The sequence below is a fragment of the Aythya fuligula genome, chromosome 3, assembly GCF_009819795.1.
Source record: "Aythya fuligula isolate bAytFul2 chromosome 3, bAytFul2.pri, whole genome shotgun sequence".
NCBI lineage: Eukaryota > Metazoa > Chordata > Aves > Anseriformes > Anatidae > Aythya > Aythya fuligula.
Genome location: NC_045561.1, coordinates 109,729,075 through 109,756,175, shown reverse-complemented (window position 1 = coordinate 109,756,175; position 27,101 = coordinate 109,729,075). Strand labels below are relative to the sequence as shown.

General features: G+C 35.5%; 1 protein-coding gene across 1 annotated transcript in view; it reads left to right on the top strand.

Annotated features, from left to right (window-relative positions):
- Window positions 1-25,772, top strand: part of APOB (apolipoprotein B) — a 36,915-nt gene extending 11,143 nt beyond the window's left edge. Inside the window, exons 12-29 of the mRNA XM_032185176.1 lie at window positions 48-194; window positions 1,323-1,531; window positions 1,894-2,131; window positions 2,688-2,864; window positions 3,167-3,358; window positions 4,019-4,186; window positions 5,405-5,616; window positions 5,875-6,057; window positions 6,277-6,398; window positions 7,043-7,253; window positions 8,544-8,719; window positions 8,853-9,040; window positions 9,320-9,465; window positions 11,981-12,357; window positions 13,279-20,859; window positions 21,680-21,794; window positions 22,636-22,819; window positions 23,952-25,772. Of these exons, the coding sequence (XP_032041067.1) occupies window positions 48-194; window positions 1,323-1,531; window positions 1,894-2,131; window positions 2,688-2,864; window positions 3,167-3,358; window positions 4,019-4,186; window positions 5,405-5,616; window positions 5,875-6,057; window positions 6,277-6,398; window positions 7,043-7,253; window positions 8,544-8,719; window positions 8,853-9,040; window positions 9,320-9,465; window positions 11,981-12,357; window positions 13,279-20,859; window positions 21,680-21,794; window positions 22,636-22,819; window positions 23,952-25,772 (12,447 nt within the window). The remainder of the gene's footprint in view (window positions 1-47; window positions 195-1,322; window positions 1,532-1,893; window positions 2,132-2,687; window positions 2,865-3,166; window positions 3,359-4,018; window positions 4,187-5,404; window positions 5,617-5,874; window positions 6,058-6,276; window positions 6,399-7,042; window positions 7,254-8,543; window positions 8,720-8,852; window positions 9,041-9,319; window positions 9,466-11,980; window positions 12,358-13,278; window positions 20,860-21,679; window positions 21,795-22,635; window positions 22,820-23,951) is intronic.
- Window positions 25,773-27,101: the final 1,329 nt, after the last annotated feature.

The window sequence follows — 27,101 nt, the reverse complement described above, 5'->3', positions numbered from 1 at the left end:
GTGGAGAAAAAAAGTTCATTGTCTTTCTATGTTTTTATCCCTGACAGGCTATTGGAAACATGGGTGCAGTAATGGAGAAAGCTAAACCCAACCTGAAATCTTCTCTTAAGACATGTATTAGAAATGAAGCTGCATCACTTTCAGTTCAGAAAGCAGCCATCCAGGCATTCAGGAAAATGACTATTACTGAAGAGGTAAACTGGGTCGCAAGAACCAGCATAAACTGCTTTCAGTTCACCCTGACTGTTCACATAAATAATTGAATAAACTAGGACATTCCTATTAATTCATATTTTTGCTATCTCCCTTTTAGCTGTCTGCAGCTTTTTTGGAACTCCTTTAGTTAGTTTAGTTTTTGTTCATGTATCTGAGAAGTTCTGCAGACTTCAGAGTTAGTGGGTGTTGTTCCTTTGAGATGAAGCTGCTTTATATAGACAGTTTCAATTCAAATGGCAAGTTTGGATCTGTTCCTGTCGGAGTGGTTTAAATGGAGTTCTTATTGGAAGCTAGGTTTAACTAAGGAATTAATACAGATTTAAATAGATTTAACTAAGAAAAATCATGTTTCTATTCTATACTGTCACTTTGTTGTCATTGTTATTTGCAGTACTAGTGAGATTTATGTTTATATCACAGTGATATGAAAACACCTCCCACAGAACGGGTGACATTATACAGTGCACTTCAGCTTAGTATAGTGAAAAGCGGTTTTAACATCAACAAGTTCCTGCTCTAAAAGATGAGATCTTGTTTCCAGACAAGATTTAAGGAGTCTGGGACCTGGAGGCACCTGGAGCTTACATCCTCAGATTTAGTATCATTTAAAACATTTGTCTTTTATTATTGTTATTCATTATTTTCAAATTACGTTTTTATTTTTCCCGCAGCAGAGTATCTTGATGACCTTATTTTCTAAACTGAATGATTTCCCAAATTTTTTCCCAAATTTGAAGTTTGTTTTTTTTTTTTCCACAGACCAGAACATTTCAGATTCCCAACAACAAAAAATCATTACTCTAAATCAAAAAAATAATAATTAAAAAAAAAAAAATTAACCTGCCAGATACAGGATAAGAAAATCTGTTTGAATCAAAACAGTAATTTCTATTTAAAAAATCCACAAAAAGAAGCTTTATCAGACTAATAACAATGAAATCACTTTTAGAAACAAGGTATTCTGTATTTACACAGTCCTGAAAAAAATGTATTCTAGAAATTCTATCAGCCTATATATTCCCAAAGGAGTTTGACGCTATTGTATACTAGCCAGACACTGATGTCTACTACATCAGTGCAAAATATATCTTTCTCTGTTTACATAGGACCGGTCAGCACTTTTGAAAGTGTTCCAAGGGGATGCACTTGCAGACAAACGTCTAGCAGCCTATCTCATACTGATGAAAAATCCTTCCCCAAGTGATCTTACAAAGATTTTGAGAGTCCTCACAAAGGAGAAGAATGAGCAAGTGAAAAGCTTTATAGCCTCACACATTGCCAACATCCTTGACTCTGAAGAAGTAGGCATTGAAGAGTAAGTAAAATTTTGTTATATACTGCTCTTCTAAGAAGAACAAAGTTTTTCCATAATTGCAGTGGTTGCATCCTGGCCACCAGGATGATATTAGAAATGCAGTTTTTTTCATTTTTGTTTGTTTGTTTGGTTTGGTTTGGTTTGTTTGAAGAAGAACATCAGCTGGGTAAATCTATGGTTTTGTTAGAGCATTGCCAACTTGTACTCTTGCCCTTAGTCTTATTTTTATTAGTAGTATGTGCAGAGAGCTAGCCATTTACCTTAGTTGTATGAATGTCTATAAGGGACACAAGAAATCTCATACCTAAATGCATTTCTGGAATTCATACTAATCATATTTGCATTGCTATCCTCTTTCCTAGTCTTAAAAGCCGGCTTGAAGAAGCTCTGAAAGGAAACGAGGTTCCAACAGCCAAAGATTTCAGAAAATTCTCACAAAATTATCAGGTTTCCAAAAAAGTTTCAGTACCTGGAGTTGATCCCATCTCTGCCAAAGTAGAAGGAAATGTGATATTTGATCCAAACAGCTATGTTCCTAAAGAGACTATGCTAAAAACCACCCTGGATATATATGGATTTGGCCCAAGCGATATCTTTGAGGTACAACAATTATCAAAAGCTTTTGCTAGTATTCAGCTGTTTTCTTTCTCACTTCTGTTTGCTTATAACAACTTTCAGTAAATAATGTATTGTTTTTACAAGCTTTGGGAGAAATCTAAAGATCACTATACTTACAAGGAGACTTTCATTTGATCTCAATGGGCTTTAGAGCAAGCCATCCATTATGTGATGTCACTTGCCACTGACTGGATGGACGACCCTGTTGGAGTTATTGAAGGCCTCAGCTAGGGTAAAATGAACCCATCTGTAACAAATTGACTTCATGCTAATGAGTCATTACTGGCACACTGAAGTACTCATAGTAGATTCTAAGTGAGGTACAGCCTGTGTGTAGGTTTTATGTTGGACCTCAACAAAGAAAGAAAATGAATCATAAGACCTAGTATTCTCTTCTGTGACATATCTTCCCTTAAGCATCAGACTTGTAGGACACACTTTAAATGCATTTTTTTGTTCCCTAGAAAGTCTGTTTGTTGTAAAGCTCCAAAGAAGTGGGGAAGCTCTCTCAGTTATGGCATTGTTCTGTTCATTTCAGCTTGGCTTGGATGGAAAAGGTTTTGAACCAACACTGGAAGCTTTATTTGGAGAGAAAGGATTTTTCCCAGACACTGCAAGCAAGGCCCTGTACTGGGTTGACGGCAGAGTGCCAGAGCAGGTTTCCAGAGCTCTCTTTAACTACTTTGGTTACTCCCAGGATGGCAAGCAGGATCAGGTACAGCTTGAAAACATTATCTGTGCAGTACAGCATTCCTATATTTACTTAGTAATTACAGCATTTACATGCTTATTGTATATGAACTTTCTCCTTTTCTGGTATGCTAGAATGGAAATCTTTAATGCTATTTAGCAATGCTCTTTCTTAATTGCATGTGGGAGGGCGTTTGTCTGGAAGCAGACCAAATGGCAAGATCTGCATGTGCATATTACCTGACATTAACTGAGTAATTGTTCTAAATGCGTGATCTTACAGATTTCTCACAAATCTATTTTACTACTTTCTGACTGAATTTTCAGGAGGTCATGAAAGGAATAATGCTTAACCTTGAAAAACTGTTAAAAGAATTAAGCAACAAGGAAGCTCCTGAAGGAAGAGCATATCTGAGAATCCTGGGAGAAGAACTTGGGTACTTGAAACTCAATGATTTCAAATTGCTGGGAAGCATGCTTTTAAAGAGCATTAAAACTCTCCAGAGTATTCCCGAAATGGTATGTTTCTGGTGTACTAATATGTGTTATTCATGGTGGTTGTTTTTTTGTTTGTTTGTTTGGTTGGTTGGTTGGTTTGGTTTGTTTGTTTTTTTGTTTTTGTTTTTGTTTTTACCATTTTTAAAGCTTAGATTGTGTTGATATATATCCATTCTATATAAAGAATGGACGTTTGATGCCAGTGCTGGTCACATAAAAATAAAATTATTTAAAATGAAATACCAAAATGTAGTCTGAAGGACTCTGAGGAACCTATAAAGACCCCTTAATAACCAAGTGGAGTCCTGGAAGATGGGTGAATGGAAAGGCAGAAAAAAAGGAGGGTTCAGATCTTATTGTATGATTGAGATATCGACCGGAACAATGCCCAAAATCTCAGTGTTTGCCAGTATGTTATATTACTTTTTTATTATGAAAAATGTACATTAATTTTAAGCAATAGTCTATCATCTTAAAAAGAAAAGGGGAAGTAGTACAGTTTAGGAATATTTAGTAAAATGTTACTTTCAATTAATCCAAAAAATGTTTTGCCATTGATTTTGGAGAAGCCAGAATGTTACATGTCATCTAAACCAACTCACTTTCATATGTGTATGTCAAGAGAGGAGATAAAATCTAGAATCCAGCATAGGTCTGTTAATTTCCTTGTTTGATTCACAGATTGCACAGGCCATCTCAAAAGGTGTTGACAGAGACTTATTTGTCCACTACATGTTCATGGACAACGAGTTTGAGCTCCCAACTGGTGCAGGCTTGCAACTGAAGTTTGCCTTGTCCGGAATAGCGACACCTGGTGCCAAAGTAGCTGTGAAGCTTCATCAAAAAAGTGTAAATCTCAACAGCTCTCTTTGTTCTGTCTTCTCCTACTAATCTGCAATCTATTTAGGGATTAGATTGTAACACCAAAAGAATGTTAAAGACTACAAAATATTCTTAAAGTAAAAAACAAAAACTAAAACAAAACTAACTTATTAGAAGTCACCAGTTAATATGTGGATATTTACATTGAAGTGAGAACACATATGATAAATTAAATATGAGATATAACGAAATGTATGAATTAAATGTATTTTAATCACCCTTTTACAGTAATCCTTTTAATCTCTGTGTAGTTCTCTTTGTATGCTTTCAAAATGAGACTAGAGCAAAAGCTACAGCATGTGAATTAGTTGTTCAGACCAGTTAATAAGAATTTTTGATGTAACCAAATCAAAGTGAAAAATTTGCTTTCCAATTAAATATTGAAAAAATGAGCTAAAGGAAACATTTTTTATACAAAATTAAACATATTTTAATATTTTAAAAGTTAAAGAGGATGCAACAAAATTAATTCTCCAGTTAAAGTGAAAAAAAAAAAAAAATGAAATATTTATATTCTTTTTCCAGAACTCAAACTATTTTACTCTGGTTTAGTCAGTATTTTATATAAAGTCCTGAATATTTGCAGTTCACATAAACTTTTATTTTTTAACATATTTAAGTAACACATTTTAAAAAATGCCATCAAAGTTATTATTGGCTGCTTTTTAGTATCTTGTGGAGCATTTTTAAAGAATTTTGCATTCTGTCCCTTCTTTCTGTAATAGCTAAACAAAAGCTTGAAAATTAGCTATCTTCTGTTTAGAGAATTTCTAATCTTGGATCCTCTTTTTTTTTTTTTTTTTTTTTTTTTCTTTTCCAAATACCTTATTCATTGCATTTGAAAATTGCTATATTTTTTTCTACAATGGTAAACAGGCTCTTGTTTTCAGAGCCATTGTTTAAAAATACATGCAAGTAGCTTAACATACTTTCCTTCTGTAGCATGAGTACTTATACAGTAAAGTAGATAAGGTTTCTTGGTGATATCTTGCTGTATTTGCTACACGACTGTTACCACTTCTGTGCTCCCTCAGCTGATGTGACTTGGGAATCAATTATTTTGAATAGCAAAATCAATTATACAAAACCTACCTCTAGTTTATCAGTAATGAGGATATTATGTTTGTAAAAGGCATAGGATATGTATTGTAAAAATAAATACATCTTTTTGGTTTTATTAAATAGATGCAAGCAGAACTCATTGCTAAACCTTCGGTAGCAGTTGAGTTTGTAACACACCTGGGAATAAACATGCCTGAATTTGCTAGAAGTGGTGTGGAGATGAATTCCAATATATTCCATGAGTCTGGAATTGAAGCACATGTTAGTGTGAAAGCTGGACAGCTGAAATTCAGCATTCCTGCTCCAAAGACCCCAACAAAACTCCTCAGTATCAGGTAATGGGAACTCAATGAGAACTTTCAAAGCTGTGTTTTTGCCTTCCCTTTTGTTTTTTTATTTTTTTCTTCTCTCACATTAAATTATTGCAATAGAATGCCTGTTAACTACCAAATGTTATTTCACTAAGCCCCTTTCTCAGTAAGTTATTTTTATTCAGAAAGTAACTTTGTAACCTTACCAATCAGATATAATATGTATAATTTCTGAACACCTGTCCTGGGAATAAATGGCACACTTTCCTTTTCCTGTTCTAGCAACACATTACATTTGGTGTCTCCAACCAAAACTGAAGAGATTCCACCTCTGATTGAGAACAGAGAGTTCTGGACTTCATGCAAGCCTCTCATTGCTGGTCTAAATTTCTGCACCAAATTATTGTACTCCAATGCCAGTGCCACAGATGCAGCTCCATATTATCCCTTGACTGGAGAAACCAGGTAAAAAAAAATCGACTATGTCTATTTTGTGTTAAATAATCTCCCTTCTCAGGGCTTAGTATCTACAGTACACTCTCATATAAATCTTAGCTTTAAAAATAATCAAATCACAGACATGAGCTGCTCAGAAAGAGAACTATTGAGAATTGTATGTTTTCTCCTGTTTGTGGTCATGGCAAAATTAGTTATATACAAGACATCTGTTTACTCCTTCTTTAGATATGAAGTTGAAATAGTGTCCACGGGAGAAGTGAACGAATACTCTGCAAGTGCAAACTATGACCTACAGAGAGAGGGAAATGGACTGATAGACACTTTGAAATTTGCTCTCCAAGCAGAAGGTAAGAGTCTGAAAAATCAGTATGGTTTAGCTCAGTTTTGAGCTATATGTCATTGAACTGGAAAAAGACTTTCATGAATAAATTGCAATAGAGGTATTTACAGTATAAAATATAACACTGTTTTCACTCCCAAATAGGCCAACACTTTCACTTTCATTTCATTTCATTTCATTTCATTTCATTTCATTTCATTTCATGTTTTCAATCCCAATGAAAGATCTTCATGATGAGAGGCAGATTTTACATGCCAAAAAGTGCTTTCATGTATTTTAAATGAAAATGTGATGTTGGTGAATGAAAGAAAGGAAAAGGAGAAATTAATGGGTTCTATATAAGTAAGAAAAAAATACCTGAAAATTTCTGATGAAATATGAAAGTAATGCTTTCAAATTAAGAAAAACTGCATAAAAATCAAGTTTTTAAAGGAAGACAGCAACCTTAAGTAACAAAGTTGTGACAGGATTAGTCCACGATGGATTTAGAAAATGAGGAGAAAAAGATGACCCAGTTTCTAACTGAGATTCATCAAAGGTTGCCTTACATCCTCAGGATGATATAATTTCCAGTTGATTGGTTTTTGATTCCTTTTTAGAAAAATCCACAAGACTCCATAGTTGTGAATAACCAGAGTACATATTTTCCAGGTGTAAAACAGCATGAAGCCACACTGACCTTCAAGTACAATAGAGACAGGAAGATTTTGACCAGTGATGTCCACATTCCAGAGGTTGATATTGACTTTGGTACAAACTTCAGAATTAGTGATGAATCCACTTCGGGGAAGAAAGCATATACCTTTGTCTTGGACTTTAATAACAAGAAGATTTCTGAAGTTACTCTTACTGGCCAAATAAGGTAACTCAGAAAACCACTTAGAGTTTTTCAGATACCTTTGGATAAGATAGCTGAAGTTTATATTGAAGGTTGAAAATTCTGGAAAACAATCTCTCATTTTTGGAGAAATTGCACATTCATGTATAGAGACATATAAACTCATTCTTCAAACCCGCTTGAAAAACCCTTGAAATGTTATTTTATTTGTTACGCATCACATATACATAAAATAACTATACCTAATACACCAACTGATCCTTCTTGCCACATGTATAATTTCTGTTGGAAGATTCTTGAGGTAGTTCTGCCATGTTTGCAAACATGATTACAAGAATGACATTGTACTAGTGTTATTGCAGGTGTGATAGTCGAAGGATATAAACAAGGCAAGGTTTGTTCAGAGAGGTATTATCGTTTACTAGATATATTCAGCCATTAAAAAAAAAAAAAAAAAAAAAAAGTTATTACATCTCCCCATGAAGGAATCTAACAGCACTCAATAAGCAACAAAACCAAAAATAACTGAGAGCTTCCTGTAAAAATTCCCACGCTTCATGATGAGAATATTTCCGGGAACATCTACAGGGGACCTAACAAAAATGTTCAGCCTGCCAGGGTTTCTAAAATTGTCTGCCTCACAAGCCCATGGTGAAATGAGCTGATCACATTCTTTAATAAACCTCAATCTTCCATGGAATTCTGTGATCCTGATGGTGCCCCAGGGAGTCTTTGTCTTTGCTGTTCATGCAGAATTGCCTCTGATATCAGTAGGAGCTTTGGACAGATGTCAGGGACCTCAATTCCCTTTCATTTGCACTAACATAATATTAGAAGTTTGCTCAAGTCAACAAAGTTACAGAGATAAAATAAATGTGAGTAAAGGAAAATGAAGCCCAGTGGCATAATATATTTTGTCAAGTGTTTTACTTCTACTTGATTCATGGTCATACTCAGTATCCTTAATAGAGAACTCAGCTTGAGTTCAGAATTTGGTTCAGGTAGAGCATTAACAGACAGGTAGATATTTTCATCCATTTCAGTATTACGGATTTATATGAAATATAATACGGAATTATTCTTGTGTACATCCAAACAGCTGCATTATAACAATTTAATTTAAATTTCACAAAGTAACTGACAGGAGCTGAAAACATTAATCGACTCATAAATAAGTTTACAAGTCTTATTCATTCTATTTTTTGTAACATCTATTATGCTTTTACTTTAGATTTAAATATTGAAATTTCTCCTGAAACAGTAAAAACGTAGAATGAAATGTTTTATATTTGTATTTACATTTTGCTTTCACAGATATGCTGGAATGGAAGAAGCGATGTTAGGAGGCACCATTTCTATTCCTCGCCTGCAAACTGAACTTAGATCTGAAGCATTGGTTAATTATTCACCCAGCAAAGGATATCTTCAGATGAGCTCATCTGCAACAACTCATGGAAACACAATTTCAGAAAGAGTTCTTTTCAGTTATGGTAGGAGCAAAAACATAAGCCATGTGTACAACCTATACTTTTAAACAACTTTTTACCTTAGTTTACACTATACCCCTAAATAGAACAAAAATATACTAATTTTACGCTTTTGTTTTAAAATCATCATTTTCAGATTCTGAAAAAGTTGAGCTAGAGTGGAATTCAGGTGCCAGTGCTGCTGTGAAAAGAATGTCTTCTGTCTTCCCAGTGGACTTTTCAGACTACCCAAAGACTTTAGAGAAGTATGCCAATGAACTGCTGGATCAGAAGGTTGCCCATACGGATATGACAATGCGACATATCGTATCACAATTTATTGTGGTATGTTTCAACCTACAGTAGATATTAATTACAACATGACCGTATAGTCCTAATTAATTTTTGCCTCCCCCAAGGAAGACAAAATGGGTACTACTTGTAAAAGCACTCATCAGATTGAGTAAGATTTATATTTTCAACTTTGATCAAGCCAACCATTTTATCAGATGCCTAGTGCTATACTAATAGTTATGCTGGCTTTCAGATAACTTACATAACTTCAAAGGGTTTGAAAGTCCTAAAACTTTGTTTTACTTTGGAAAACTTTTCTCCTCATTGCAGGCAACAAACACCTGGCTGCAAAAGGCTTCAAAAGATGTCCCCTATGCCCAGACTCTACACGCCAAACTAAGTGGACTGCAGGAACTGAGCATTCAGAAAATTAACCTGCCTGTTATCACCATTCCTGAAGAACTTTTCCTGAAAAGGTAGGTAGAGAAATAAGGATAATCACACAGGAAACTGAAAACAGATATTTATTCCTATGTTTGTGTATTTTATTTTGTTTTGTTTTGTTTTGTTTTATTTTATTTTATTTTATTTTATTTTATTTTATTTTATTTTATTTTATTTTATTTTATAAAGCATTGTGGAATTGTTGTAAACATCATAACATTAGAATAATAACAAAGAATTTTAGGAGAAGAGAGACTAAATTATACAGATTTGAATCTACACTAATCACTCCTACAGCGTACGAATGAATACATCCTGAAGTCCTGTGTTGCATAATAATGAGAACTGAGCAAAAATACACTGTTCAACAACCTTTACTCTGGAGTCACAGAACTAGTGCAGACAGATTTCACATAGATTTGTGTTCTGCATCCCTACAGACACCTTGTCTTTGGCCATAACCCTAACATCTATACTTTTGCCTGTGCAGTCCTACTGGACAGTTCTCCCTATTCCCCTAAACACTCTGGTTGACCTTCACTGGTATAGTATAAGTACCATGACTCCATCCATCACTTGCTCAGAGGCAGCACGTGCCATGGTTGTACACATATGGGCTGGATACTTGCACTAGTTTTAGACCATTTCCTCCACCTAATCTGGATTTCTCAGAGTTTGTATGAATGTAATTACTCTTGAGACTTTTACCCTTCTGTCAAATTTGATAGAAATCATCCAATATATTAAAAAAATTCTGAAAGGTAAGGCCTGACCAACAAAAAGAGAGACCAGCAGCAAATAAATAGTATATTCCTTCTGTCTCTAGGAAATTAAACAATAAATCATCCAAAGTGGATCCAGTCATTAAAATGTTCATGTGCCTGCCAGAATTTGATCTCATTGCAGTTTCTAGCATATATTGGTCTTGCCAAATAGTGTTCATACTATATTGCTTCTCATGCATAAGGATTCAAGGAGCAGTTGTGCTTGGTAATATCTTCAGTGGTACACCCACAGCGGTACACTACTCTGATAAATCATGTTTGTATAGTTTGCTCATGAGTCAAGGAAATATTGATCGATAAAATTAATAACATTAATGCAAAGAACTAAAATTAGTAAAATTAATGCAAAGAACTAAAGAAGCTAGTGTAAGATTGGGTTATATAAACAGATGGGGAGATGCGTTGCATTTTATCTTTTAGTGTTGTTTTTCCATATATCGTCTTTCACAGCAGTAATATAAAATGTTACATGTCTATTTCTTTCATTGCATTCCTAAGCTAAGTATAAGCAAGGAAAATGTTTTTTTTTTTTTTTCTTCTACATTCTTACCAATAGTGTACATTAGAATAACAGGAATTTCTACTTCTCTGTGATGTTGCTTTTTTAACCATTTCATGTAAGGAACAAATTTTTAAAATGTTTGCTTAATTTTCATCTTAGGAAATAGCTCTAAGTGTAAAAAAGAACATTTGGTATTATAAAAGACCAGTTAGACAAACAAGAAAAGCATCTTTGCCAGCTTATTGTTCATGAACAAATTAAGGCAAAGTTTCCTCCTGTTTTGCCTTTTCATAAGTACACATTTTCCCCACAAACTTTTCAGCTAACAATCCATTTTTCCAGTCCTAAATCCTGGTGGAATTATTACATTTTTATATATTTTTGTTCAGAATAAAATAAATAAATAAAAATCCTGAATATTTGGATTAAACTTTTGAAATGCTTGTGATCAGAGAGAAAAATTCTTGCTAATTTAGGTTCTTACAACATCTAATGCTAGTGAGACTTTTTATACATATCTTTAAGAATATATCACCAAAAAAAAAAAAAAAAAAGAATATAATCACATTTTTTTCTGGTACTCAGCATGACACCTTGCTGAAGTGCAGCACAACTTATGGAGGAATTATCTTTTCCTGTATACCAGCAATTTTCTTTCAAATTCCTTCATTTTCATGCCAATACATCTTTTCAAGAATGTGCATAAGGCAGATTTAGATTTGGATTCTTAGATTGTAAAATCAAATGCAAGATTCATAACAATTGCATGTTTGGCCCCTTGAAAGACACTCTCTACCTGTGAGCTAAGGTTAGTTGAGCTCTGAACAAAGACTCAGGAATGTTTGAATTCTAATCCAAGGCCTTATGGAAATACTGTGTTTCTGGACTACAGGTTTCACAGCCTGGTCTAGTGGAAGCTGTCTCTGCCTATGGCAGGGGGGTTGGAATTAGATGAACTTTAAAGGCCCTTCCAACTCAAACCATTCTATAATTCTATGCCTATTTGATCTCTCAGTCTTCATGATTATAAAATAAGGGGAAAAAACATTGACCAAAATCAGATATCAAAAATGGTTTCAGGAGATTCTGATATATGAGTGCTTCTGAAATGTTGAGATGATCATTACATTTATCTCTAAAACTCAAGTTGGGACATTGATATAACCATGTAAGCCCAGTATCCTGGGAATAGTAGGAATCATTTCTGTGTATATATCATGGACTTGCACAGCTTTTAACAGAATCACTTTTATTTTCTAGTGAAGGCCGGATCAAATACATCTTCAATAAGAACAGTTTTCTAATTAATGTTCCGTTACCATTTGGTGGAAGATCATCCTATGACATAAGGGTGCCACAAACTGTTAAAACACCTCCTCTGGTAATGGAGTCGATAGGAATAAATGTACCATCTCAGGAATACAGAATCCCAGCATTTACTGTTCCAGAATCCTATCCTCTTCTTGTGCCTCTCCTGGGTACTTTAGAGGTCTCTACTAACGTGTACAGCAACTATTACAACTGGACAGGAGCATACACTTTGGCTAATAGCAGCACAGAGAAAGCATCCAGCATAAGAACTACTTACACCACAAATGCTGATTCAGTTTTTGAGCTACTTTCCTACAATGTGAAAGGTAAGAATGTATGCTAATACCATAAGGCTGACAAAACTATTTTAATGACTTTCTTTTATATGTATCAGGTACAGCCCATTTATTTTTACATTGCTTATTTAAAGAAAGAGGTTGTGTAATCTCAAATCACTTTGTTTTTAAAGATACTATTTGTTAATAGTGCCGTTAATTTAGGCACTAAAGGTAAATTCAGATAATTTACTAAAGACTTAAGGTATATATTTTAGAATATATTCCATATCAAAGGCACAGTTCTTTAGAACCGAAGGCATGATCATATAAACAGTTGTGTATTTCACAAGTCAAGTGTTTTCAAAATCAGACGTGTGTAGGTATGCCTCCAGTTCGTTTTTCTCTGTCTCTCTCTATATATATGTACACAAACATGTATGTTTTATTACTTATATGTGTCCATATACTGCCATAACTATATAGCAGTTAGCCCAGATTCAGACGAGGCAGATGTTAAAATTAGTTTTCTTTTAAGATAGTTCTTAAATTGGAAAAGGTCAGGCTAACTTTAGTCTCTTATCAATTTCCCACCTCATATAAAATATGATAAAAATGACATTTTTAGAAAAGGGAATGTTAACTATGTTTTAGTTTCAGCTATTCTTGGGATTCCATCTTGTTAAATAAATTTTAAATCGTGACATAACTTTTCATCATCTCGTAATTATATTTCATACAGCAACATAGAGATTTGATTTATTCACAGAAAATTTAGTCCCAAATATAAAAATAATTTATTTTAGAAATATTCAGGATCAACCAAAACATTTTTTATTTTAAAACAAAATGGTATAGTAACAGTAACTGCAGTTCAAGCAGTAACATAAAATCTTAGTGACATCAGACAAAATCTTAAAGACAAAACGATATAGATTACATCATTATCTTTTGTTTTTTTTCCTATTTCAGGTTCTGGTGAAGCATCTTATAATAGAAATGGATTCACCTGTGCATATGAAAATCACCTCAAGCACAGACTTTTAACTTCAGTTTTTAAATTGTCTAGGACAAAGAGTTATGAACCTAGTCTAGTTTCAAACTGCACTGTATCACTTATGGCATCCAGTACTCTGGGTCCTCGGCTTTCATTTTCTGGTGATATTGTTTCTGAAAAAACAAATAACATGAACATCAATAATGTCAAGATGGAAGGGCAACTGGAAGTGGCTTCTGTCTTTGCAAGAAGCATTTATACTATGTCAAGCTCATACAATGAAAAGAGACGGGTTTTGGAAGGGAAATCAAATCTGAAGTTGGATTCTCCTTACCTGCAAGCTACCAATCAACTATCTGGTAGATACAGTGATGATGTATTTTCCATTACTTCGGTTTCTGATGTACAAAATGGACTATTAAAGAACACAGCTTCACTGAAGTATGAAAATAGCCAGCTGAAAATGACATCTGAAACAAATGGGAGGTATCGACAACTTGCAGCTGTCAATAAGCTTGAATTAATTTTGTCAAAGAAGATGGCAGCACTTCGCTCTGAGTATCAAGCCACTTACAAGCAAGCTCAATATTATGCCTTGTTTGCAGGTTCTCTCAATTCCCAGGATCTTGTTTTCAACACTGATATCTCTCTGACTGATCAAAGGAATCGAGCAGCACATAAGTCATCACTCAATGTTAATCAGTATGGTCTAGCTAGCAGTGCAACTACAAATGTGCAATTTAGTCCATTAACAATGCAGAGTGAAATGAATGCCAAACTTGATACTGCTGGAGGCTCTATGTCACTATCCTCTTCTGGGCGCTACGGTAAAAACAATGCAAAATTCAATCTTGGTGGAAGAGTCAGCTTAACGGAAGTAACGCTGGGAAGTGAATATCAAAGTACAGTTCTGGGTATGGACAATAAACATGTTTTAAACTTCAGAGTTAATAGAGAAGGACTCAAGTTCTCAAATAGTTTGCAAGGGTCATTCAAAGAGATTAAGCTGGAGTACTCAAATGACTTGACTATTCCTGGTTTATCCCTAATGTTTTCTTCAAAGTTAGACAACAGCTTCAGCTTTGACAAGTTCCACAAGCACGGCTTTGATCTGCAGCTGCAGCCTAGATCACTCACAGCTAAGCTGAGCAATAATATTAAATACACCAAAACTGAAATTTCCAACAAAGCAGAACTCCTCCTCGAGCTTCTGAAGCTGAACTTGGGTGGCAATATGAGAGCAGCCTATGGATCAGATGAAATAAGGCATACCTACACTATTACATATGCTGATCTAGCTGCAAACTTTAAAACAGATACAGTTGCAAATGTTCAAGGTGCAGCAGTGAGTCACAGAGTTAATCTCAATATAGCAGGACTAGCTACCTCAGTTACTATGAACACAAACTGTGATTCTAAATCTCTCCGGTTCAGCAACGCTCTGCGTTCCACTATGGCCCCATTTACTGTTACTGCTGATGTCCATACCAATGGTAATGGAAAGCTGATTGCCATGGGTGAACATACAGGAGACCTTTACAGCAAATTCCTGTTTAAAGCAGAGCCTCTTGCTTTCACTTTCTCCCATGATTACAGAGGATCTACCAGTCACAGCTTCAAGTCTAGAGGAAGATACACTACTCAGCTTGATAACAAAGTTCATATGCTTTTTACTCCATCAGAACAGTCCAGTGCTTGGAAATTGAAAAGTCAGCTGAACAATAATGTATATTCACAAGATCTCAATGCTTACAATGATGCAGAAAAGACCGGTGTGGAACTTAGTGGAAGAGCTTTAGCAGATCTCTCTGTGTTGGATACATCAATCACACTACCATTCACACCTGAAGAAGTTAACATCATTGACGTATTAGGTCTCAGGGGCAGTGTGTCAGAGCCTCAAGAATTCAGCATCTCTGGCTCTGTGAAGTACGATAAAAATAAAGATATGCATGTTATTAACCTACCACTCCTGGAACACTTACCAGTCTACTTTGAGCAAATCAGAGGTGCCATGCTAACCTCACTTCAGGCTGTACAAAGTTACCTGAAAAACATTGACATAGATCAATATATGAGAGAATACAAGGCAACTTTGGATAAACTCCCACAGCACCTTAATGATTATGTGGAGAAATTAGATCTGAAAGGCAGAGTTAGCACCATGAAAACTAATTTGATTACTTTCACAAAGGACTACAGAATAACATCTGATGATCTCCAAATTATGTTGGAAAAAGCCCTGGAAAATCTTCAAGAAATACTGCTTCAGCTTCAGGTCTATCTGATACAACTTGAGCAATACATCAAAGACAATTTTGAACAGTTTGACATTAAAGCACTTATTGCACAGCTTCTTGATCAAGTAGTTGAAAAAATAACAGCTCTAGATAACAAATATAACATAAGAATGACTGTAGTTGACACTCTTCAGAGATTACAAATTTTTTTTCAAGAATATTATCCCAGCAAAATTGGAAGCAGCACAATGGCTTGGATTAAAAACGTAGATGATGAATACAGAATCACTGCTAGAATACAGGAAAGCCTAGAACAACTCAAAATTCAGATTCAGAATATTGATGTCAGACGCATTGCAGAAAAATTGAAACAGCAGATTAAAATATTTGATGTTAAACAAGTTTTAGAAAAATTGAAGCGTTCATTGCCAATTAAAAAAATGAAAGAAGTTCTTGAACAAATCAAAGACTTTATTCTAAATTGGATGGAGGATTATGAAGTGTCCGAGAAGATCAGTGCTTTCCGAGGTCATATACATAAACTGATTGTAAAATATGAAATCGATAAGCAGGTGTATTTTTTAATGGACGGAATGACAGAACTTCTTAACCAGTACAGAATAAAAGAAACTGTCCAGAAGCTGACTGTCTACCTGAAAAAAATTGATGTGAAGACCTACTTTGATAAAATTGTTGCTTTTATTGATGATGCTGTCAAGAAAGTGCAAACCTTTGATTATGAAATGATGATAAAGGAAGTCAACAAGTTCCTTGACATGGTTATAAAAAAACTCAAGTCTTTTGATTATAACCAGTTTGTTGATAAAACAAATGAGAAAATCCAAGAAGTAACACAAAAAATAAATGAGGAGCTCAGAAATCTAGAACTTCCACAGAAAGCAGAAGCATTAAAACAGTATATGAAAGATTTTAGTGCTGTGATTTCAAAATACATAGAACAATTAAAGGACACCAAGCTTGCTGCCATAATTAACTGGCTCAAAGAGCTCATAAACTCAACAACATTTGCTAATCTGAAAGCCAAAGTAAATGAGCATCTGGAAGACCTGCGAGAGAGGATTTCTGACATGGATATCTCCAAAGAATTTGAATGGTATCTTCAGAAGATAAGCCAATTCTACAATTCTGCTGTCATATACATTTCTGAACAGTGGAACATAGCTTTTAAAAAAATTGTTATTTTGGCTGAAGAGTATGACCTAAAAAATTGGGCTGAAAATTTAAACCAGCTTGTTGAAACAGGATTTAAAGTCCCTGAAATAAGAATTGTTATAGTCACTATACCTGCCTTTGAGTTCAGTCTCCGAAGTCTCCGGGAAGCAACATTTCGAACACCAGACTTCGTTGTTCCACTGACTGATCTGCACATCCCCTCCTATGAGATAAATATTAAGAGATTAAAAGACGTGAAAATCCCAATGAAATTTACTACCCCAGAGTTTACTGTTCTAAATAGTTTTAAAGTTCCATCTTATACAATTGACCTAAATGAGATTAAATTGCAGATTGTGAGAACAATAGACCAACTCATGTCTGGTGATTTTCAGCTGCCAGCAATTGATTTGTATTTTAAAGATCTGAAGATGAGAGATATGCCTTTTTCTGACATTTCTTTTCCAGAATTACAAATGCCTCAGTTTGAAATACCAGAATTATTGGTTCCAAAGCTAAATCTAAATGAGCTCCAGATTCCTGACTTGAAGATACCAGAGTTCCAACTTCCACGTATCCCACATACAGTGACTGTCCCTACATTTGGCAAGCTGTCTGGTGCTTTCAGAGTTACCTCTCCATTCTTCACTCTGTCTACACAAGCTGAAGTTCATAATACTACAACATCTGTAAACAGTCCAGAATTTGTGACCTCCCTTTCGGCTCAAACAACATCCAAATTAGATTTCCTAGTTTTTAGTGTTATTGCAGATTCACGTTTCTTGGCCCCTGAGATGAAACAGCTGAACGTTAAAAATTCCATGAAGGTCAACCACAGGTTCCTTAAAGTTGATCACACCAATGAATTGGTATTTTTAGGGACTTCTGTAGAAGGAGAAGCTGAAACCAAAGCAAACTTCTATACAACAAAAAATTCCATAGAACTTCAGAATAAATTAATGGTCAAGCTGCAAAGAAAAATTTGGATACAGAGTGGAACAGCATATTCCCACAGACTGAATATTCCACAAGCTGCCTTCTCCAGCCAGGCTGATTTCGTCAATAATATGACAACAGAGGTAGAAGCAGGACATATATCATTTACCTCCAATGGTAAAGGAAACTGGAAATGGGCTTCTCCTAATTTCTCCGATGAAGGCACTCATGATTCACATGCCACCTTCAGGGTTGAGGGTCCCATTATTATATTCTTTGGTGACTATAGAATAAATGATAAGTACCTGAAAGTCAGCCAAGCTGTGAGATATGAATGTGGTTTTCTAAATTATGCAACGCTTCAGATTCAGTCTGAGATCGAGTCACAGCGTGTGGGGCGTAGCGTTCTGAATGTAAAAGGTACAGTCCAGCTTGGAGGAATGAAAGTAGAATTAACAGGCTCTCACAATGCTCGTCTCAATGGACGGATTACTGGGACTGTAAATAATGAAGTTTTCTTCTTGGCACAGCCTTTTGAAATTCGAGTATTAACGAACAATGATGGAAACGTGAAAATAAGCTTCCCAATGAAATTGACTGGCAAAATTGACTTCCTGAATAACTATGGTCTTTCACTCAGTTCTTCCGTTCAGCAGGTCAGCTGGCAAGCTACTGGCAGGTTCAATCAGTACAGGTATTCCCATAATATGTCTGCTGGCAACAATGATGACAGAATTGAAGCTCATGTTGAAATGAGTGGAGATGCCAACCTAGACTTCCTAAATATTCCTCTAACCATTCCTCAGCTTAATGTTCCCTATACTGGAATCCAGACTCCTCAGCTAAAAGATTTTTCACTGTGGGAACGGGTAGGCCTGAAGGACTTACTGAAGACTACAAGACAATCATTTGATTTAAATTTGAATGCTCAGTATGAGAAAAACAAAGACATGCATGTAATCCCGCTTCCTTTAGCAACAGTGCATGAAGCACTTAATAAATACATCAATTTCTTCAACAAATATTTTGAGAGAGGAAGAAACACAGCTTTAGATTTTCTCACAAAGTCATATAATGAAGCCAAAACAAAATTTGACAAATACAAAATACAAACATCACTGAACAAACTGCCACGGACCTTCAGGATTCCAGGATACACCATTCCAATTGTGAATGTTGAGGTTTCTCCTTTTACTGCTGAGATGCCAGCCTTTGGTTACATGCTCCCAAAAGAAATAAGTACAACAGGATTCACAGTCCCATTTATTGGCTTTTCAGTACCATCTTACACACTAGTATTACCTTCTCTGGAACTTCCAGTCCTTCATGTTCCACAGGATCTACGCACTCTAAAGCTTCCTAGATTCAGAATCAATAGCCCATCAAACCACATCTTAATTCCTGCCATGGGAAATATTACTTATGACTTCTCATTTAAATCCAGTGTGATCACTTTGACTGCAAATGCTGGTCTGTTTAATCAGTCAGATATTGCTGGGCAACTTAGCATCTCATCTTCATCTGTCTTTGATGCACTACAATTTAAGCTGGATGGTTCAACGAGCTTGACAAGAAAAAGGGGGTTGAAACTGGCCACAGCACTCTCTCTGAGTAATAACAAATTTCTAGGAGGAGGTCATGACAGCACTATTAGTCTCACAAGGAGAAACGTGGAAGCATCATTGACAACAAATGCTCAAATTAACACACCAGTTTTAAAAGTGAATTTCAGCCAAGAGCTTTCTGGAAATACTAAGTCTAAACCCACTCTTTCCTCTGGGCTAAAAGTAATGTATGATTTTAATACTCCTAAATATGGCACCAGTGCTAAGGGAGGAATTGCTCACAAATTTGCTTTAGAGAGCCTTACATCTTACCTATCAGTAGAATCATCAACAAAGGGGAATATTGATGGAGTAATTTACACTGGAAATTCATTTTCTGGCACTCTGGTCCACGAGGCAAACACTTACCTGAATGCTAATGGAGCCCGGTCATCTCTCAAGCTTGAGACAAACTCCCAAGCAGACGGACTCTGGAACAGTGAAATGAAAGAAATACTTGCAGTTGAAGCATCTACTCGACGTGTTTATGCAGTCTGGGAGCACAATGGCAAAAACTATGCACGATATACACCTCTTTTCACAACAACGGGGTCTCAAAAATGCAAAGCAACCTTTGAGATGGCTCCTTGGAGCATGTCAGCAGATCTTCAGATTCAAGCCACTCAGCCAAATTCTTTCCTAGACATAGCCTCAATTAATCAGGTTGTCCTAATGAAAATCAATACTGTGAACCAGAAAGTTGGCTGGAAGGGTGAAAGCCAAATTCAGTCATTATCTTTGGGACATGATATGCAATTATCAAATGAAAAATCAAAGGTAAAGTTTGATATTTCTGGATCTTTGGGAGGATACATAGACTTCCTCAAAAAAATGAAGTGTCCCATTGCTGATAAGAGCTTATGGGATATCTTGAAGTTGGACGTCACTACCAGCGCTGACAGAAAACAATACTTAAATGCTTCAGCATCCCTCGTGTACACAAAGAGTGATGATGGTACCTTCTTCCCCATACCTGTGAATAAGTTAACCGATGGCTTCACATTCAATATTCCTGAGTTTCATCTAAAGGTTCCAAGTCCTGTCTTCAGCACTCCAGAGTTCAGAGTTCCTTTCACCACTCTGCAGGTCCCAGCCTACACCATCGACCTGCGCAACATAAAAATTCCACAGACACTAAACATGATGCCGTTTGACGTCAATTTACCCACGCTGCCAAGACTAAGATTCCCCAAAGTGGATGTAGGAGCCAATTACATTACATTAGAAGAATACAAGATACCATATTTTGAGCTGACTGTACCTGAATACCAAATAACTGTGTCTCAATTCACTCTTCCAAAGAGTATTTCTCTTGGCAGTTTCCATATAAATCTGGATGAAGTAGCTAATAAGATTGCAGATTTTGATTTCCCTACAATTACAATTCCCGAACAGAAAATTGAGATCCCCCCTCTCAAGGTGTCCTTGCCTGCTGGAATTTACATTCCATCATTTGGTGCCTTGACTGGATCTTTCAAAGCTGTTTCCCCTTTGTACAATGTCACCTGGAGAACAGACTTATCAAATAAAAAGGACTCCTTTGAACTGTCTGTCGACTCTACCTGCAGCTCAACATTACTGTTCCTGGAATATGACTTGAATGGTAAGATATTATAATTCTACATGCCGCAGTTCTGGGCTAAACACTCCATACTGTTTTTCTGTTTAGCAATTACATTAGATTATACATCTCCTTTTGTCTTCATCAGCATTTTTTCATAAATTATTATCAGTCTCAGTCAGACACCCTGAAGGCTAATTACAAGTTATATGTATAACTAATGGCATACTCTGAAAAAAATGGAAGAGATCTCTTTTTTTACATAACAGTTTCTTACTTTCAATTGCAGACATCATAACATTCCCCCATTACTTAAGATAATACCTTTAAAGGAGAGAAAGCAGGCTCACTTTTTATGTAATTCAGTTCAGATAAATAAATGCCCACCTTTTTTCTTATAGAATCATAGAATTAACCATTAATTTTCATAAATAACCATTAATTTTCATAATTAGTCATTAAGAGTTAAACATATTTGGTTTTCAAAATATTTCAACTCAGAAAGCTCAGGCATCCCATATAGTTTTTACTTCTAGACTTTAGAATAATAGTAAAAGCATACATAAGAACAAAATTATAAAACTCTCAAGAGATTAGAATCTAGAATCCCCATTTCTGGTCTGCATGAATGCAAAATGTTATACCCCTGTTATTATAAACATAGAGGAAAATTTAATTTTAACATATTCTGGTTGAACAAGTATTTTTGTATCTTTTTATTTTGGGCATTATGGTCATTTAGTTTCTGGAAGTATAATTTTGCATACAATGGAAACAGTCCACAACTGGCCCAGTTGTGGACTAGCTCAACATGTATTTTGTATTGTTTTGGTAAAACACGCATTTGAAATCTGTTTCACAGCTGTTTCAAACTACAAATATGAAGGAGACATGTTTGTTATGAAGACCACTGGCAGCCTTTCTCACCGTGACTTGAGTGCAAACTACAAGCAAGATGTCACTCTTCGGGGATTTGGGTAAAGATTTGTTCTGACAATCTAATTTATAATAGACAAAAGTGCCAATGATGTACTTGTTGCTTTAAACACAAATGCCCCAGAGTGCTTTGCTATAATTAGTAAGAACCTATGTAACTAATCTGTCATTATTGGTGATAACTTTTTCTATCTTGAGATAACTGAAATGCTATTCCCTCTCAGTATTTCCAACATAGCTTTTCTGAGCAGCCCTATTTCATAAGTGCTAAGATATAAACCCAGCATTTCATATTCAGAGTGGTTCTAGATCTGACCATCAACGACACTTTTTCATTGGAACCCTCTGTCAGCACAAGTCATTAAAGAGTAATTTTTATTCACAAATCCTGGTACTAGGGATTACAGACTTGGTCTTCTAACTGCATGTTTTGATGTCCAAGTGTTGTGCTGATATATCGAAGGGACAGAAGTCTGTGAAGGCAAGTACAAATGCAGATACAAAATACTGCCTGAACTTATGTTGATGGAAAAAATTGAAGTCGGCTTATAGAAGTCTTTAGAAAGCTTACAACAAGGCAGCTACAGGTTTTGATTTGTTGTAATTATTCAATGAAAATTCTCAAACGAGCTCAATATAGTATCTAAAAAAAAAAAGGAAAATTGGAGTAACATGAAGTTTTGAATATATTAGGCTAAACCCTAAGCCCTAAGTAATTTGGATAATAAAGCCCTACTTTCTTTTGATGACAAAGGTATTGTTCACATGGACATATACATAATATCATAGGTAGTGTTATATTTAGGCATACTGCATTGTGTACTTCCTTAGGGCCTGTGCTGTGTTCTTGTGTTCATTATAGCTGTGTATTCTTTGTTGTAGAATTGTGGCCAACACTGCATCATTAGACATCATCAGCCCAACATTTACTGATGTTCATGTACGTTATCAAAAGACTGACAGCACAATATCCTCTTCAGTATCTTCACCTTCTGCTGGGACCTTAGGCTATCTCATTGAAGTAGAAACTGACATTCTGAAGAAGAAAGTTTACTACCGAACTCGGGTAAGCTTGATATGACCAATAGCAAGCAAAAAGGTTGGTGGTGGTCAGAGAAAAAGCTCCCTTTTAAAGATTGTGTATTTTGATACTAAGACATAAGTTAAACACCCTTTGTCCAAAGAAAAAGTGTATTATCAGTAATTATGTTTTTTATTTCCTACACTGGCCTTGCCAATTCTAAAAGTAGCATCTATGTGAAGAGACTGTTTCAGCTTCTCTGCACACTTAATTTTACCCTCTTCCATGATCAAGAAAACATTCCTGCCAAAAGTGAAGAAAGTACAGAAACAGTTTTTGATAACCGAACGATCAGGCTTGGTGTATTCCTGTCAGGCTACTTACAATTATTTCAAAAGTTGCCCCTATAGGAATCAAGCCCCTGGAAGAGGTCAGACCACATAGAGTATCTTCTTTTTGGATCCATTAATACATTATAAGAAGTAAAAAACTTTTTAGATTTGCTAACAAAAGATGCTATTATTGGCATACAATGATTACAAAATTAATATTTTACCTTCCAAGTTGATAAACTAATTTAAGAATCACCATCAACTCATCATTCATTACTTATTACTGAAAACTGGAAAATGTGTTTATGTAAATAGATTTGAGGGTCTTGTATTACTCTAAGTAGCTCTCACTTATTGTTTCATTGATTTCAATGATTGCAAAATGAAATCCTCTAATGTTTTCATATTAAGGAAAGGCTGTTTAAATTCACTTTAAATAATTTCAAGAAGGAGCAGAAGGCTCATCTCCTAAGTAACTGACAGGTTTTATGAGGCCTCATAGGCATTTAATAGAAAGGAAAGAAAAATCTTATTTACAGTCTGATTTTAAAAACAAATAAAAAGACTAAATTATGTTGTGGTACTCCTGTGCAGAGGCATAGAGCACCTTGATACAATATAATTTTTTCCAAAATAACATTTCAAGATGGGAGTAAACATACAGTAGACAAAAATTTGTAGTGTATGTATCTTAATACATGTATATATTTGTGGTGGCCAGACCCAGTACAATATTAAATTTAAAGTTATGCAAAATGAGAACATTGAAATACACTTAATATAAATAATGTGGGATTTGTTTTATTTACAAGCTATCTTTTGGTTATCCCATCTTATATTTTCAGTCTGCTCCTCAGAAGGACATTGACATATTAAGCAGTGAGATATCCTTCAAGAATCCTCACCTGATTCAAATGAAATTCAACTGGAAAGAGGATGCTGCCAAAGACTTGCTGTTGGGTCTAAAAGACAAAGTACCTAAAATGACAAATGCAGTCTATAGATCTGTTAATTGGTACCATAAGGAGCATATGGGACTGGATATTAGTGCTGCCACCTGGAAGATGAAGAATATCATGCAGAATAATGCTGACAAAGCATACGCATTTGCTGCAAAACAGATAGACCAAATAGATGCTCAGCTTCGCACAGCTGCCAATGAGGCCTCTGGCAAATATCAGGAGATGAAGGTGAAAGCTAAACAGCTGTATCAAAAAGCAGCAGATCAAGCTGGACAGATTGAATATCAAAAAATAAAAGCAAAGCTTTTGGATGCTACAATTGACATAATTGAAGAGTATCACAAGAAAATAAAACACCTAATTGATTCAGTCATTGAGTTCCTGAAGACCACAAAATTCCAGGTTCCTGGACTTTCTGAAAAGTACACTGGTGAAGAATTATACCTTATGACTACAGAGAAGGCAGCAAAAACTGCTGATATGTGCCTTTCAAAACTTCAGGAATACTTTGATGCCTTGATTGCAGCTATTAATGAGCTGGAAGTCAGAGTTCCTGCTTCTGAAACAATTCTTAGAGGTCGTAATGTACTTGATCAAATTAAAGAAATGCTGAAACATTTGCAGGAAAAAATCAGGCAGACGTTTGCTACTCTCCAGGAAGCTGACTTTGCAGGAAAGCTTAACCACCTTAAACAAATAGTGCAACAAACTTTTCAGAAAGCAGAAGATATAGTTAGAAGCTTGCAGTCCAAAAATTTTGAGGACATCAAAGTCCAAACACAACAGCTGTACAAAGATGCAATGGCTTCAGTCTATGCACAGAAACTTAGATCCTTGGCAGAAGATGTTAAAAAATACATTTATCACGTGAAAGTTTTTAGCCAGAAGACATTCCAGGAGCTTTCAGAAAAGCTGCACCAGCTGCTTCTCTATATAAGGGCATTGCGGGAGGAATATTTTGATCCAACTACACTTGGATGGTCACTGAAATACTATGAAGTAGAAGACAAGGTATTAGGATGGCTGAAGAATCTAATAGAAACACTAGTGAATTGGCAGACCAGGTATGTTGGAGATCTTGCTGATTCATTTACACGCCTGACAGACCAAGTAAGAGAACTGGTGGAAAAATACAGCCAGGAATACTATGACCTTATAGCTGATGTTGAAGGAAAAGGAAAACAGAAGGTCATGGAGCTCTCATCTGCTGCTCAGGAAAAGATCCGATACTGGTCTGCAGCTGCTAAAAAGAAAATCAATGAATATAACAAGCAAGTCAAGGCAAAACTCCAGGAGATCTATGAGCAGCTTAGCGATTCTCAAGAAAAGCTAATCAGTGAGGCCAAAAAGTTAATTGATCTAACTATAGAGAAGTACTCTGCACTACTTCAGTATATCTCTGAGCTTCTTCGTTGGCTTGAGCAAGTAACAGCTGACAGCATAAAACCATATATAGCTGTTCGTCAAGGAGAGCTTAGAATAGATGTGCCATTTGATTGGGAGTCCATTAACCAAATGCCCCAGAAAAGCAGAGAGGCACTCAGAAAAAAGGTGGAATTAACACGCACACTAATTCAGCAAGGCATTGAACAAGGCTCCAGGAAATGGGAAGAAATGCAAAAATTCATTGATGAACAACTTGCCACTGAGCAGCTGAGTCTTCAGCAGATTGTGGAAAACATACAGAAGCGCATGAAGACCTGAATGGACATGCAGAAGAGAAGTGATAAGTTTATACCACAATGTATTTAAAAATAACAGCAATCAGCATGCTGGAACTTCAGGTAGATACTGTTTGAATCCGAATTTGTAACTGAAAACTGAATAATCTACAGTAGGTTATTTTAATAAGCTTAATAAGCCAATAAATGAGTTCTTTATTACATTTTTGTGTCATTCATTACAGCTAGTTTTACTTGGACCATAAGGCTTAATCCAACAATCTTCAAGGTCAAAAGGAAGTCTTTGCATTGATTTCACAGTATGTTGGATCAAGCCAGTAATGTGCAATACATATTGTAAATAGTCGCAAAAGCTACAGAATACACAGAATAAACAGGTTTAAAATAAAGGTCACATTTATAAGCCAGGTGAAGAACAACTTGGAAACACATTTATTTCCCAACTTAGAAATACATTCACAGATGAGTTTGGGAGAAAAAGAAGAGGAAAGGAGCACAAGAGAGCATACAAAAAATAAGATATGAAAAAAAGTAATGAATTCCAGAAAAAATATCAAAAAGCAGAAAATATTATAATTGAATAGAAATCTGAGTCCTGGACAATTTCAGATAACAACAACATTCTATTGAGAAAAAGAAATCTACACATATATCAGTTTTCAGAAAGCTCCGCAAAGAAATTTAGATTTTTTTTTCCTACTGGCTAATTTGTCATTCAGAAATACATGGGTTTCTTACCTGTTCCCCCATGATACTTCTGTTTTGACATCAAGCTGACTAACTTTTGCTTACCATGAGTTTAGCTGACTGTCAAAGTTTCACTGACATCACTGAATATGACAGGAATAGAAGTGTTTTCCCCTCAATCTCCTAAACAGGAGCCTAGACCTCATTTAAATGAATTCCAAGTTCAAAGATGAATTTAATAAAGTTGAAGAATTCACTCACAAAATAGGACTACTTTGGGGTGGAATATGTGTGGAACTGTAATGGTTTCTTTTCAGCTATTGAAATACTGTATAGATAGTCCTTGAAAAAAGCCTACTTAGGCTAAAATAATGTTATCTCTTTGAGAATAAACTCTTTAACAAACAAGACTAGAAATTCTGTGTACATGTTTGTTTTAATACAATCAATCCAGTCTGAAATATGATTTTTTGCTGGTTCATTAATTGGGAAAACAGAAATTATCAATTTTTTTGCAGTCATGACCTTTTAGAGCTTGGTTTCATCCCATGGCACGATGGGTTACATATGGGAAGCAATGGATCACTAGTTTGCAAATACCTGAGTAAGTTTTGTGGGAGCAGATACATATTTACAGCACAGAGCAGCGTCATGCTAGCTCAGG